A 13,058-nucleotide genomic window follows, 5' to 3' on the forward strand; every position below is an offset into this window, starting at 1 on the left:
ACAGAAGAAAATTTGTATTTTCGAAGTTTATGTTTATTTTGCGTAATCGAGTCTGATTTAGTGGAGCTGTATTAGGCAAACCTAGGTAATATGTCTTTCAAAGTAATAATTTTTATAGGTACGATAATTTCAACTTCAAGTTCCATCTTCCTAAAGAGGAACAGCTTGGCACCAACCTAATTACAGACTATAGGACTTTTTGTTTTCTAAGTAAAGAGATAATTAATTAATGACCATAACAAAAGTTGAACAAGCTAAGTATTATTACTAAGGAAGTTTAGTTTCACATGCAAAGAAGTCGAACTACCGGTTTTTTTTTATCAGAGTTTTCTTTAAAACCAAAACTAAGCTATGTAGTCTTATACTATGTGATATCGTTTTCCGGTTCCGTTCTATTTGTTGATTTTTTTCGATTGGGTGTATCATGTGTGTAACAAGTCAGGTACATGCCTAAAACCCATCAAACTAATAAACCTCAAAATGTATTTAAAATTGAAGACAAAACATTTTTTAGTAAAATTCTTTTGAATGTTTAGTAGTTACTACTCTTTTAGTTTTTATGGTCTCAAATTTTACAAATTTTTTTTTTGACTTTTTCTTTCTTTTTTTTTTTTTTTTTTTTGCCATCAATTGACTTTTTCTTTCTTACAATTATGTTTTTGTTATTTGTTTTGTTTTTTTAGACCCAGTAATACACTCATGGTCGGGCCTGGTATGTTATGTAAAGTTTGATATGTAGCATACATCTTGTATTCAGTTACTGTTTTCCTCAGTTATGTCGTTTTTGGATTTCTTTCTTCAAGTTGGGGTTTGCTATTTGTTTCAGTTGTAAATCAAAAACTTTGAATTGGCTGCTATTTTTGTCCAACACTATTAGGGACTAAAGACTCGTTCAAAATCTTATATATGTCGTCTGTTCCTAAAAAGCTTTGGAAATTCAAGGGGTTTTATTTTATCAAAAAGAATTAAAAAATCAAGGGGTTTAAAAAGATTGTCGAACAATTATTCAAAAGATTTGACCATTTATGCTTGTTATCAGCACTTCCGGTGTGTCAATTAGTTAAGTACTGTATTAAAAATAACAATGCCTAAAGTCAAAACAACAAGTTAGATTGAGTCTTGAATGCATATGTAACTGCATGTGATTTGATCAGTTGAAAATGGTATATAGTGATAGGTCAATTTACTTAATTTGATAGGAACCTAATTGTACTATATAGTAAAATATACCAGAAAGAAAAACGTTTTCAGAAGTCTAGAGACACCAAACCAAGTTAAAACGAACTTATATTGATTTCGACATTTTAAGTTTCAACTTAGACCACATTTTAAATTTCAAAGTAGACCTAGCTAAGTTAATTAATTATGTTTATTCAATAAACTATAAATATAGATAAATCGATCATGACATGTATTCTGCTACTAGTTTGTGGCAAGGTGGTCGATACGTCTTAATTCGGATGTAAATCTGCATAATCCACATATTGTTTTCCAAAAAAAAAAAAAATTATAAATAGCCAACATTAATTTAGCTCGTATACTATCACATCACATTATAAGTATCATACAAAAATATTTCTTTTGTTTAACATAAATAGGTACTATTTAACTAAAAATGTTAATACTATTTGAAACCAGTGAATATCATCAATCAAACTATTCTTGAATATAATCCATACAACTTTTTATTCTTCTTACCAAAGTGTTTAATACTAAACGGTAAAATAACTAAAACTGTATAACCAATGAAATCTTAAATCCATATAGCAAATGCAATCAATGTACGATAATAGGATTGGATTACTCGCTCGTTGGTCACAAATCACAATAGACTAGAAGAAGAAAGCAGAAAAGGGAGCACCAATTGAAATAAAATACTTTGTTGAGGAGGTCTTAAGTAAGTACTTCCCCCTTGAGAAATAATGAAAGAAGTTTGCTTAAACAGTGCTCACTGGTCCGGCTACCAAACGTTGGCCCACTTCTCTATTTGGATATATCTCCTGATAAATTATGTGTGACCCACTCCTATACAAAAATCCCATAACTCTCACTTTCATTGGCCCTCCTTTTTTATTTTCTCATCTTTTTGATTAACCCCACTTTTATTCCAATTTTTTTCAAAAAAATAATAATAAGAAAACTCTAGTCTATATATAAACATTGCCACTCGCTCGAAAACAGCCACTTTCTATTTTCACCAATTTTCAAAAAAAAAATAAAAATTGAAACTCAGAAATGGCGAATCTCTCTTCTGATTTTCAGACATTTACAATGGATGATCCCATAAGACAACTAGCAGAACTGAGCAACACGCTTCATCATTTCCAAACATTTCCTCCTCCTTTCTCTTCTTCTCTCGATTCTCTTTTCTTTCATAATCAATTCCCTGATCATTTTCCCGGAAAATCTCTCGAGAATAATTTTCATCAAGGGATATTCTTCCCTTCTAATATCCAAAACAACGAAGAGTCTTCTTCACAATTCGATACCAAGAAGAGAAAATCATTAATGGAAGCTGTTTCTACGTCGGAGAACAGTGTCTCTGATCAAACTCTCTCTACCTCTTCTGCTCAAGTTTCCATAAATGGAAATATTTCGACAAAAAATGTATTTTATTAACCTAGAAACCCTAATTTCACACACATATATTAGAGTACTCTCAGTTTCTATGAATTAATCTAACTTTGTTTTTCTCTTTTTTCTTATTGATATCACAGAATTCTTCAAGGAGAGGGAAGAGGTCGAAGAATAGAGAAGAAGAGAAAGAGAGAGAAGTTGTTCATGTTAGAGCTAGAAGAGGCCAAGCCACTGATAGCCACAGCATAGCAGAACGGGTAAAATTGATTTTCTCTATACAAATTATAGTGTACATAAATAATATAAATGAAAACTATGAGTAAAAAAATTAAAATTAACTTTCAGGTTCGACGAGGGAAAATAAACGAGAGATTGAAATGCTTGCAAGATATAGTCCCCGGATGTTATAAGGTGATTATATTTTGCTTAGACTTTAAGAAAATATATTATTAGTTCTTTTATTGAATATATATTTGGTGATGCAGACAATGGGAATGGCTACTATGCTTGATGAGATAATTAATTACGTCCAGTCCTTACAAAATCAAGTCGAGGTATAACAATAACAATTAATTTCTCTTAAGTTATAGGTCATCTAACCAATTCCATTCGTTTCAATAATTATACTAATTTACTTTCTTTTTTATGTGAACTCAGTTTTTATCTATGAAGCTTACAGCAGCAAGTTCGTATTATGACTTTAACTCGGAGACTGATGCTGTGGAATCCATGCAGGTACAGAATCTAGAATTATAACTTTTAATTAAAATTTTCTCGTAAGACTGGTGATGTTTGCTATGATTTATTTATTTCTTAATTTAACTATATGGTTTGATGTGATTATAATTAGATGATTTAAATATCGATTTTTAATTGGAATATTAAAATGCGCAGAAGGCAAAGGCACGTGAGGCAGTGGAGATGGGTCAAGGGAGGGATGGGAGTTCTGTCTTCCATTCATCATCGTGGACCCTTTGACTTTTGTTTTTTGCTCTCCTTTTTTTGTCTTTCTAATTTTCTTCCTTTTTTTGGATTTAAAAAGATACTTTTAAAGATTAATTTCAAGAAATCTCGATGCCATATGATATGTATACTTGTGTAACTTCGACATTACAAATATATATACTGCCTCGAGATTGCATTCAAAGTGGGGATACATAACGATCAAAATTTTACCGAGCAGACAAAAGTCGGAACCACAATGAATTAGTGTCAGTCTATCCAACCATATTTTTGACATAAGTTTTAGTAAGATCCCACAATAATTTTGACAATATGATTGATTCTTAAAGTGTTTTGAAAGTTGTAGAAGCGAAGCCTCCTCATCAATCACACTTTAGAGAATAGTAATGAGGAATGTTATTTCGGCTTAGCTAGTTAAAAACTATAATACGATTAGTGTATAATAAGTTCGAATATAAGCCTATAAGGCAGTTTATAGAAAATATAAATCATGTTGTCACGTAAATGTAGTATCAAACATTCAAACTTATTATTTTTTTGTATGAAACAAAGAAATATATATCAATGTTAGTAAAAAACAAGGAAAAATACATATAATCTCTTCAAATTTTCAAATCAGCCACAGCTGGAAAGCCTTGAACGTCCAAAACAATAGTCATCAAATCTCAGTTTTAAGAAAAATAAAAAGAATATTTAATATTTGGAAGTGTCTACATTATATTTACAACAATATAGATTAAATTTTTGCATCAGCAACTTTGATTGAGGTCAAATAAAGACAAGCAAAGATGATAAACTTGAACAACAACTGGACTTGGACATCAGGAGCAGTGGAAGAAAATGACAAAAATACCCTTCACTTGTTACTATCGAAAGAAAGACATAATGATGTATGTCTCCGAAACGAAACACAACGACAAAGAGAGGTTTTATGCAATTTGTGAAAGAATGTGGATTGTAGACTTTGAAGGGACGTGTTTAATCGTTGAACAACCAAAGATTTTTCTTCCTTTTTTTGTGTGGACTATGTACTTATCTAAACATAGCTTTAATTTCCTTTTATTGAATGAATTATTGCATGAATGACGGTTCCATAGTTCATAGACTGTGATTGATGTTCCCAATTCATTGTAAACATGATTGGGAAGAACATTTGTGAAACTTCTAAATATCTGTTCTTCTTTTAGCATGTAATAATACTACTAGTTTGTATTACTATTAGTGTTTCTGTTTCATCATCAATAATATTAAATTTCATTTTCCTTTAGTCCATTTGGTCAAATTTATCCATGGCATGTGTACTCATAAATGGTCAAACTTATAAGAGAAAACTCCAAAAAGTGGAAGTGGATGATCCATGGCATGTGTTGCTCTCAAAATGGTTGTGCCTTAGTCTAGAGCTTTAAAGATGAATTAATCTCAAAATAAATTAGTCGAAAGCAGAAGATAAAACTTGAACATAGAAAAGGAAAAATTATATATAACGAGGAAAAAGAAAAAGGGGAAATAGATGCAATGTATGCATCCATGAAACTAGGGAGGACAGCTTGAAATGGACCATTACATGCCCTAAAGAAGATGGAAATATGTGGGGCTTTTTTCTTCATTTTCATCTTATTGCATATATTTTTATATAAAAAATACATCAAAATGCCTAATTTTGAATAGTTCAATTGCATAGTGGTTGATTGTTTCTAGTTCTACAGGGATATTACTTTTATTACAACATGGTCTATGAAAAAAATGATTTACCTTTTGGAAATGATCAACAAATCAATGAATCCAAACTTTCTAAGATATAAGTTTAAAGGTTCTCTTTCATGGTTAGACCTTAGAACAAATGTTTAACACATTAATCAAAAAAATGAAAAATAATTCAATATATTGTTGAAGGGGATAGTTTTGGGAAACAAATAAATATTTGGGACCAACAAGTATTCTATTAATAGATTTGGTGATCACATCATTTGGTGGCAGAGAACAAAAATGGGCAAGTTCAAGGATCCAAAAACATTGTGGGAACCACCAACCACCAAAATTTTGGAAGTGACTCCATTTGAATGTGGAGGAGTTGTTTAGCTCCTCAAATCTCTGAAGTCTTAACACTTAAGACACTTAACCCACAAAATCTTCAATTCCACTTTTAAGTATTCTTAATACTTTCTTAATATTTTAAGTCATATCTACTAAAACAATTGTAGTAACAGTACAGCACCAGAAACATGCAGACGATTTTATTTTTCTTAGAAAATTTATGATCAAAACATGTATGCAATTACGATTTTCTTCGCATAATTTGTTTTCCTTGGAACAACTGCAATAAAAGAGTGAAAAAAGAGTCTGCAAAACAACTGTAAGCAAGATTTCGTAACTTTGAAATTCAGGAAGAAAATTGTTACTGAACATTAAATCAAAGAGAACACATAAATTTTCTCCAGGGGATATGACCAAAGGTATTTAGTGATACCTTGAACTTTGAAAAAATCTAATTACTTTTCTTCTTTTTACAAATTATCCCAAACTTAACTCAGGCCTTACATTCAAAGCCAAAACCTGTCTCTTCAAAGTTCTAACATGGAGGAGACCAAGCGATTATCTATGAGATTCACTGTCGGAGAATCTGTTGAAGCTGAAGGACTTGGTTTCTCTGTTCTGGTGGCAGCAGATTGATCTGCTCTGGTGTAAGGCTCATCACTTGTTGAAGTAGTGCCTTCTCCATCTCTGCAGATATCTGCACAAGTAAGAAAAACACAATCATCAGCAAAAAATAACAAAAGCTCTTTGCTCTGTAATCAGAAATTCTCATTTTGAATTCCGGCAAAAGACAACTACAACATCTACTGGAAAGGAACGTCGAATTTGATTGATTTGGGGGGGCTAATAAAACTACAGAGTCATCGACATGAATATACATCCTAGCAGTAACAGCGGTTCAATGGCTGTGCCTTGCAGTTAAAAGATAAATTACCGGTGCAGGGCGAGGTGGTGGGCCACCTCCAGGCCCAACTTGGCTTGGTGGAGGCACCGGTCCTAAGCCTGGCAGATGAGTAATGTTCGAGCTCTCTGATTGGCCAGCCATCCAAGAAGGACCTCTGTCTTGAGCCATCAGACCTGCTAATTGGTTATTGTTGTAGTCTCCACGATATTGACCTCCTCCCTGAAACAATAAACAAGATTACAAGCAGTGAGACCCAAAAGCAAAACCAAAAAGATGTAGAGTTTCCATTTAGATGATTTATTAATCTAAAGCAGAACATGATTTTAACGGAATCAGAACTAGAAGTCTAGAAATATGATGATAGCTTGACAATGAAAAAAGATGAGAAGAATTATTGCCAGAAGAAATCATTTCTCATATCTGATTAAGAATAACAATGATAGATGTTTGAGAGAATTCTCATTAAAGGGTAATCTCTACTCGTTGAAGGTGTAGTGCTCGGAAGAAAGCACATAGATAAAGCAACATAATTTCATACTCAGTCTGCAAAACATCAAACATATCGCCTAAAGGTCAAAAAGTAAGAGTATCAATACCTGATATGTTGGCTGACTAGGCAGATGTGGCTGTCCCTGCGGGAATTGAGGTCCACCGGAAGCAGGGGGTCTGTTGCCTGACTGCAAAATTGGCTCAAATAACGAGTTCTAGTCAGTCAAAAACTTCATAATTCACAATGAGGGAAATAAAAGGAAACCGACAATAGCTACTCATAAGTCATAACTCTGACTCACATGATACATGGGTTGAGAAAGATGCTGAGTAGGTGCGCCATGGTGCTGAAATCCAGTGTTTGGACCAGTTTGAGCTTGTCCATATTGATGATGATATGGTCTAGACTGTTGCTGTGCCACATGAGGACCTCCACCAGAGTGCATTGGTTGTTGTTGCAACTGAGTGGAGGAAGCTGGTATATCAAGATGATGAAAAGGAGGTTGCTGGGATGTTGGATGATGGGAAGCCGGAGGAGGCGCGTTTTGAACTTGAGAAGACTGTGGATGAGACATAGAAGTGACAGCAGGATTCAGATGTCCCTGACGCTGGGGATGCGAAAAACGAGGCTGTGATTGAGCACTATTTGCAGAAACAGAAGGCGGTGGTGGAGGCATAGGCATTGGTTGTGGTGTTGGGTGTTTTCGAATCGGGGCTTGTGGCTGCATCGTATTGGCTGGCTCATGTACACTGCCACCGCCTTGGAAAGAAGACATATGAGCTTGAACGTTTGGCTTTGGCGGGATAGATTGATGAGATTGTTGAGGTTGTTGTACAGCTTGTGGCTCAACTTTCGGAGTCTAATAGAAACAGATTTTTGTAAAATTTAAGATGCTTGAAATGAAATCTATTAACAAAATGACTTAAGAGGACGCAAGTACATACCACTTGAGGAGGCTGAACCATTCCGAGCATGATTTGTGCCTGGCATTTCAACAAACATAGCATCATCATCACCATATACAAATTCTGAAATCTATTTGTAAATAGAGGCATAAACCTAAAGATTGTTCATATCTGGAAACTAACACAAAACCCTAATTGTTAACCTACCTGCTTCTTCAACAATACTAAACCCAAACTAGTCCAATCAATTTACTCAAGTAAGAAGCTCCAAATCAGAATTCCTCATTGCTTATAAGACCACACGGATTGCAGATTTAGAAGATGGAAAAGATTAGCGAAGTGAAGAAGAACCTGGAAAAGAGCCTTCGTCAAAAGAGGGTTCCGAATCAGAATCTCCCTCGCTTGTTGATGGTTTTGATCAATCAACGTCTGCACAATTAGATTCGACTGATCAAAAAAACAGAATTCGAAAAAAAGAAGAAGAAATCAATTGTTCTCTATTCAAATCCGTAAAGGATAGTGTTATAGCTGATAATCGGAAAAGTATAGAAAAGAAAGAAGAGAGAACCTTCATTTGAGACATAATATCATAGAGCTGACTTTTAGTCATTCCGGCGAGATTTGCCGGTAAACCTCCGTCTCCGCCGATCTGCTTACCCGCCATGGTTCTCGTCGGTAATCGCTACCGAGCTTAACCTGTGTGTTAAAGACGCAACACAAGAGTACTTGTGAACAAACCTGGGCCAAGTATAATACGGGCCCAATTAGTATAATTCCGGCCCATTTAAAATTCTAGACTTATTAGTCTATGGCGCCTGTAGATCAACTCTTTTTTTGGTCAAAAATTTACCATTTTTCTCAAAACAAAACACAACAATAAAATATAGAGATGCATTAGATATGTACGTTAAATATATTTATATGAAATTATTAATATGTTTCTTTACATGTACCATGTTAATTGTACACGTAACATGCATGTATATTGTATAATATGTCTTTTGGAAAAGCAAAAGCTTATAAACACAAGTTTACATTAGAGAGAAGCGTGTGACACGGTTTTGGCCTCTTCACTTTCTTGTTGCTCCAGAAATCTTCTTTTTATCTTGTCTCCATCCATAATTTTCATACGAAGATAGTTTTCTTTATTTCATCCATAATATTCAATATATATTGGATTCTTGCCTTTGGTAAGTCGGTAAACATCATCAACTTTATTTTTATTCTTTCAGGTAAAAATAGAGTCTTCCACTACATTCATCTTCCACAAGTTTTGCTAATTTTAAGTTTTGGGTAAGAATAACTAACCCATGTATATTTCACAATTCATTCATAACAAATCAAATGATTATGAGATATACTTATGGGTTATATATCTCAAGGGATTCAGTGATCTTTAAACTTGGCACTTGGTATAATTTCAGCATGCCCTTTAAAGAATGAGTAGGCGTATAATCTTGTCTCAAGAAAATTATAAGAAGTCCAAATTTATAAACATGTATTGAGACAATTAAAAGATTAGAATTAAAAAAAAGAAAAAAAAAAGAAAAAGAGACGCACTCAACTCAACTTTCTATTTTTTATTTTTGTAAAACTACAAACTTTGCTTTTGATTTTGTAGCCGAGGTAGTCTCTCTCTCTCCATTTGATAGGAAGAAGAAGAAAGATACAAAAAGATAAAAGAAAGAGAGAAAAAGAGTTTTAATTAAAATGCAATGTTATACAAATGAAGAAGCACTAGCAAGTCTCTTCATCAATGTCTCAACATCTTTCTTTCTTCTCCTCATCCTCCTCTACTCCGCCGTCTCCCTCCTAATCAAGCTTCTCCACTTCATCGGCGGCTACCCTCTCCTCCAAAGGTCTCTATCTATACATGCTTATATGCTCACCTTACTCTATACACACACATATATATATATATATATATATATATATGTATATGATACTAAGTTTCATTTTCCCTTGTTTTCGGATTTTAGCATATTGCTTAGTTTTATATTGAAGATCTTTTAAATTCTGCAATGTTTTGTAGAGTAGTTTCATATTTACGTGTTTCCGGAAGTTAGCATATATACAGCTAAAAATAAAGTAAATGGTTGCTTTTGATGAGTTTTTCATATAGTTCTGAAAAGTGATAAAAAAAACAATCGGTAAACATTATTGTTCTCAGTTGGGACAAATCTTAATAGTTTTCTTATTATGTAGGAATGAAGATGAATATGATTCCGCGGCATGGTATTCCGAAGAAGAGGAGGAAGAGGAAGAAGAAGGGGAAGAACTCAAGATGTCGTGTAACTCAAGTTACCATGTGATATCTAGAGATCCAAATCCGGATTTGATAGCTGATATAGCAGACGACGGAGAATCTTTAGTGTTTTACAATAATATTTCTCAAGGAGGAGTAAATAATCAACACACGAAGGAGTTCAATAATGTCTATCAAACTCATGAACACGAAGAAGAGGAAGAAGATGATCAAGATTCTAACACTTCTTCTACAGAGGAGCACTTTTCTTCTGCCAATGTTTCTCCTTATCGCAGTGAATCATCAATAGAAGAGGAAGATGATGGCGTTGAAGATCTTCCTGACGATCGTTATGATGATGATGACGAAGATGAAGAGGTAGGAGGAGTGTCACGATACGACGTCGTTGAGGATTTGGTTCGTAAGCAACCAAATACTACTAGTACTCGTGGTCCCTCTCGTTTCCAAAGTGGTTTGGTGTTCAATGACAAAAGTTACAATGGTATTATGATTTCTACTCCTCACCTCTTCACATGTTTATTTTTCATTCTTCACATGCAAATCAAAAGTAGTTTTCTTTCTACAAATAACCAAAATTAACACGGTTTCATTTTTTATTTAATAATCAGTGAAATAAAAATCTGAAACGACAAGTCTTATATCCGAATTTAATTATTAGGTATTAGTATATTCATGTGACGCTTATGATGAAATATTCTTCATAGTTAAAAATATATATATATACACATGACAATAATTAAAATTATGATTTAAAATCAATGATAAACCGGTTGAGCTAAAAATATGTGGATTGCTTTGCTCTTTGGCTATAGCAAGAGAGTTTGTGTCCAATGGAGGAATCAAGAATGATGTCGACGAGATACAGCCATCATCGGGCTTTGACATGAGAGAGATAAAAGCAGAGGAATTAGAGGAAGAAGAAGAAGAAGAGAGAGGACAAATATTCGGAGAGTCATGCACGAATGGGTCAACGTCGAAAAGCTCATCGGAATGGAGAAACTCTGTCAAAACTGACGACCCTTTCTCAACGTCCTCTCGCCGGAGTTGCCCTAAATGGGAATCTTACACCGTCTTCCAAAAGTACGACGAAGAAATGACTTTTCTCACTAGAATCTCTGCTCAAAAGCTTCACGAAGCAGGTGAAAATCATCATATATTATACAGTAAATATTGAAAAGAGTGTTCAATATATAGGTTTTGGTTTGTATTTTATTTTCTAATTTTTGTCTATTTATAGAATCTTTGAAGTCAATTATGGTGGAGCCAAGATCTATCTCGGAGAGGATCGTTCACAAGTTATCATCAAACGGTCACAAGAAAAAACAAAAACAATATCCAGGCAGCAATGGGTCGAGACCAAACCCTTACGTGGAACTAGAATCCGCTTACGTGGCACAGATATGTCTAACATGGGAAGCTCTAAGTTGGAACTACAAAAACTTCGAGAGAAAAAGATCAACCACGCAACGAAGCTTCAACGACGTAGGATGTCCCGCCGGAATCGCCGACCAATTCCGTACGTTTCACATTCTTTTACAAAGATACGTAGAAAATGAACCTTATGAACATGGAAGAAGACCAGAGATTTATGCTCGCATGCGAACTCTTGCTCCTAAATTGCTTCTTGTTCCTGAATACCAAGGTAATCATTGAGGGTATGTTGGTATATACGGTAACTATATATTCTAGGTAAGATTTGGTAAATTTTTAATTTGTTTGGATATGTAGATTATGAGGAAGAGGAGGAGAAGGAAGACGAGAACGAAGAGGGTTTCAGGTCGAGGATATCGTCAGCTTCGTTCTTGATGATAATGGAGGAATGCATAAGAACATTCATGAATTTTCTCCAAGCGGATAAAGAAAAGCCTTGTCAGAAGATCATCAAAGCCTTTTTTGGGAGAAGTAAACGAGGCCCCGTTGATCCAACCCTTGTACATCTCATGAAGAAAGTCAACACAAAGGTCAATATATATAAATTATATGACTACTTCAACTTCCACATCTTCTACTACTTTATGCATGACTCACTTCTCAAAACAATGAAAAATAGTCTTACTTAACCAAGACATGTAGTGTAGTGGTTTTTATTAGTATTAAAGTTTTCTAAGTTTTATCATTATTAAATAATGTCTTTTACTCACTTTTTTTGTGAGTAGTATTCTAATATTATTAACAACATTATGTTGATATATAATGGTGAACAGAAAAAGACGAAGCTGAAAGAGATGCGTCGAGGAGGGAAATACATGAGGAAGAAGAAGATGAGTATAGAGGAGGAAATGGAGATATTGATGGGATTAATAGATTTGAAAGTGGTTTCAAGAGTGTTAAGGATGAATGAAATGAACGAAGAGAATTTGCATTGGTGTGAAGAGAAGATGAGCAAAGTTAAAATTATTCAAGGTGGAAAGGTGCTTCAAAGAGATTCCACTCCACTTTTCTTTCCTCCACATTGACCCCACTATTCTAATCTAATCTCTGAATATACCCTTTATTCTTTCCCCACCCACATCCTTCTTCTTCTTCATATTTTATTTTCCTGTTTTTACACCTCATATTGTAGCCTGTAGGAGATCTTTTAGACAAGACCCACCAAATAAAGAGAACCATAAAGTTTTAATATCGAATAAATAGATAGGGATATACTGTAGATTGCTTTAGTTCTTTATACTTTATACTTTGTCTTTGTTTTTCCTTTTCTTGCTCTCTATATCTTTCTACTTTTTAGTTTATTAGCTATTAAGTTTCAGGCTTTATTGGGAGGTTAGGTGACTCATACACTCAAGGAATCACAACATTAGGTATAAACTTTTAAGGAGGATAAATCAAATTATTTGTTCCATACTAATGATGGGAATGGATTTTTTTAGGTTGTGATTGGGGTAATATAACAAAATAAAATATTGTGGAATAACACTA

The 13,058-nt window shown here is 34.0% G+C and overlaps 3 protein-coding genes and 1 long non-coding RNA gene across 7 annotated transcripts; 2 read left to right on the forward strand and 2 right to left on the reverse strand.

The window, feature by feature from the left end:
* Positions 1 to 2,149: 2,149 nt before the first annotated feature.
* BEE3 (BR enhanced expression 3) lies at positions 2,150 to 3,797 on the forward strand. 2 transcript variants are annotated; one of them, NM_106043.3, is made up of 6 exons: positions 2,150 to 2,607; positions 2,718 to 2,834; positions 2,923 to 2,988; positions 3,063 to 3,131; positions 3,235 to 3,312; positions 3,472 to 3,765. In NM_106043.3, exons 1-6 carry the CDS (start codon positions 2,236 to 2,238, stop codon positions 3,553 to 3,555), a joined length of 786 nt encoding a protein of 261 aa, NP_177524.2. In that variant the 5' UTR covers positions 2,150 to 2,235; the 3' UTR covers positions 3,556 to 3,765. The 2 variants fall into 2 exon arrangements, with proteins under 2 accessions (NP_177524.2, NP_001185394.1); NM_001198465.1 differs by having other exon boundaries at positions 2,182 to 2,607; positions 3,475 to 3,797.
* A 355-nt stretch (positions 3,798 to 4,152) lies between these two features.
* Positions 4,153 to 4,465, reverse strand: AT1G09417. The gene has a single exon (NR_139620.1). It is a non-coding gene; the product is annotated as an other RNA (long non-coding RNA).
* Positions 4,466 to 5,825: 1,360 nt separating this feature from the next.
* On the reverse strand, positions 5,826 to 8,581 carry ESP1 (hydroxyproline-rich glycoprotein family protein). Of its 2 annotated transcripts, none has more exons than NM_106044.6 (7): positions 8,442 to 8,581; positions 8,225 to 8,302; positions 7,913 to 7,951; positions 7,270 to 7,827; positions 7,075 to 7,155; positions 6,509 to 6,697; positions 5,826 to 6,271 (listed from the first exon to the last, which is right to left on the reverse strand). In NM_106044.6, exons 1-7 carry the CDS (start codon positions 8,535 to 8,537, stop codon positions 6,146 to 6,148), a joined length of 1,167 nt encoding a protein of 388 aa, NP_177525.2. In that variant the 5' UTR covers positions 8,538 to 8,581; the 3' UTR covers positions 5,826 to 6,145. The 2 variants fall into 2 exon arrangements, with proteins under 2 accessions (NP_177525.2, NP_001320490.1); NM_001334607.1 differs by having other exon boundaries at positions 8,081 to 8,302.
* Positions 8,582 to 9,149: 568 nt separating this feature from the next.
* Positions 9,150 to 13,050, forward strand: AT1G73850 (DNA ligase (DUF1666)). Of its 2 annotated transcripts, NM_001334608.1 has the most exons (7): positions 9,150 to 9,166; positions 9,495 to 9,732; positions 10,079 to 10,620; positions 10,952 to 11,278; positions 11,377 to 11,781; positions 11,868 to 12,100; positions 12,344 to 12,775. In NM_001334608.1, exons 2-7 carry the CDS (start codon positions 9,584 to 9,586, stop codon positions 12,593 to 12,595), a joined length of 1,908 nt encoding a protein of 635 aa, NP_001319378.1. In that variant the 5' UTR covers positions 9,150 to 9,166; positions 9,495 to 9,583; the 3' UTR covers positions 12,596 to 12,775. The 2 variants fall into 2 exon arrangements, with proteins under 2 accessions (NP_001319378.1, NP_177526.3); NM_106045.4 differs by lacking the exon at positions 9,150 to 9,166 and having other exon boundaries at positions 9,387 to 9,732; positions 12,344 to 13,050.
* Positions 13,051 to 13,058: the final 8 nt, after the last annotated feature.

The sequence above is a fragment of the Arabidopsis thaliana genome, assembly GCF_000001735.4.
Source record: "Arabidopsis thaliana chromosome 1 sequence".
NCBI classification, from domain to species: domain Eukaryota; kingdom Viridiplantae; phylum Streptophyta; class Magnoliopsida; order Brassicales; family Brassicaceae; genus Arabidopsis; species Arabidopsis thaliana.

Coding starts and splice junctions, on each gene's coding strand:
- ESP1 (NM_106044.6), bottom strand. CDS start 8,537: ATGGCGGGTAAGCAGATCGGCGGAGACGGAGGTTTACCGGCAAATCTC. Junction 7,952..8,224: donor TGACGAAGGCTCTTTTCCAG/GTTCTTCTTCAC, acceptor TTGAAATGCCAG/GCACAAATCATGCTCGGAAT. Junction 7,156..7,269: donor TTTCTCAACCCATGTATCAT/GTGAGTCAGAGT, acceptor CCAATTTTGCAG/TCAGGCAACAGACCCCCTGC.
- BEE3 (NM_106043.3), top strand. CDS start 2,236: ATGGCGAATCTCTCTTCTGATTTTCAGACATTTACAATGGATGATCCC. Junction 2,608..2,717: donor GAAATATTTCGACAAAAAAT/GTATTTTATTAA, acceptor TTGATATCACAG/AATTCTTCAAGGAGAGGGAA. Junction 3,313..3,471: donor ATGCTGTGGAATCCATGCAG/GTACAGAATCTA, acceptor TAAAATGCGCAG/AAGGCAAAGGCACGTGAGGC.
- AT1G73850 (NM_001334608.1), top strand. CDS start 9,584: ATGCAATGTTATACAAATGAAGAAGCACTAGCAAGTCTCTTCATCAAT. Junction 9,733..10,078: donor GGCTACCCTCTCCTCCAAAG/GTCTCTATCTAT, acceptor CTTATTATGTAG/GAATGAAGATGAATATGATT. Junction 12,101..12,343: donor TGAAGAAAGTCAACACAAAG/GTCAATATATAT, acceptor AATGGTGAACAG/AAAAAGACGAAGCTGAAAGA.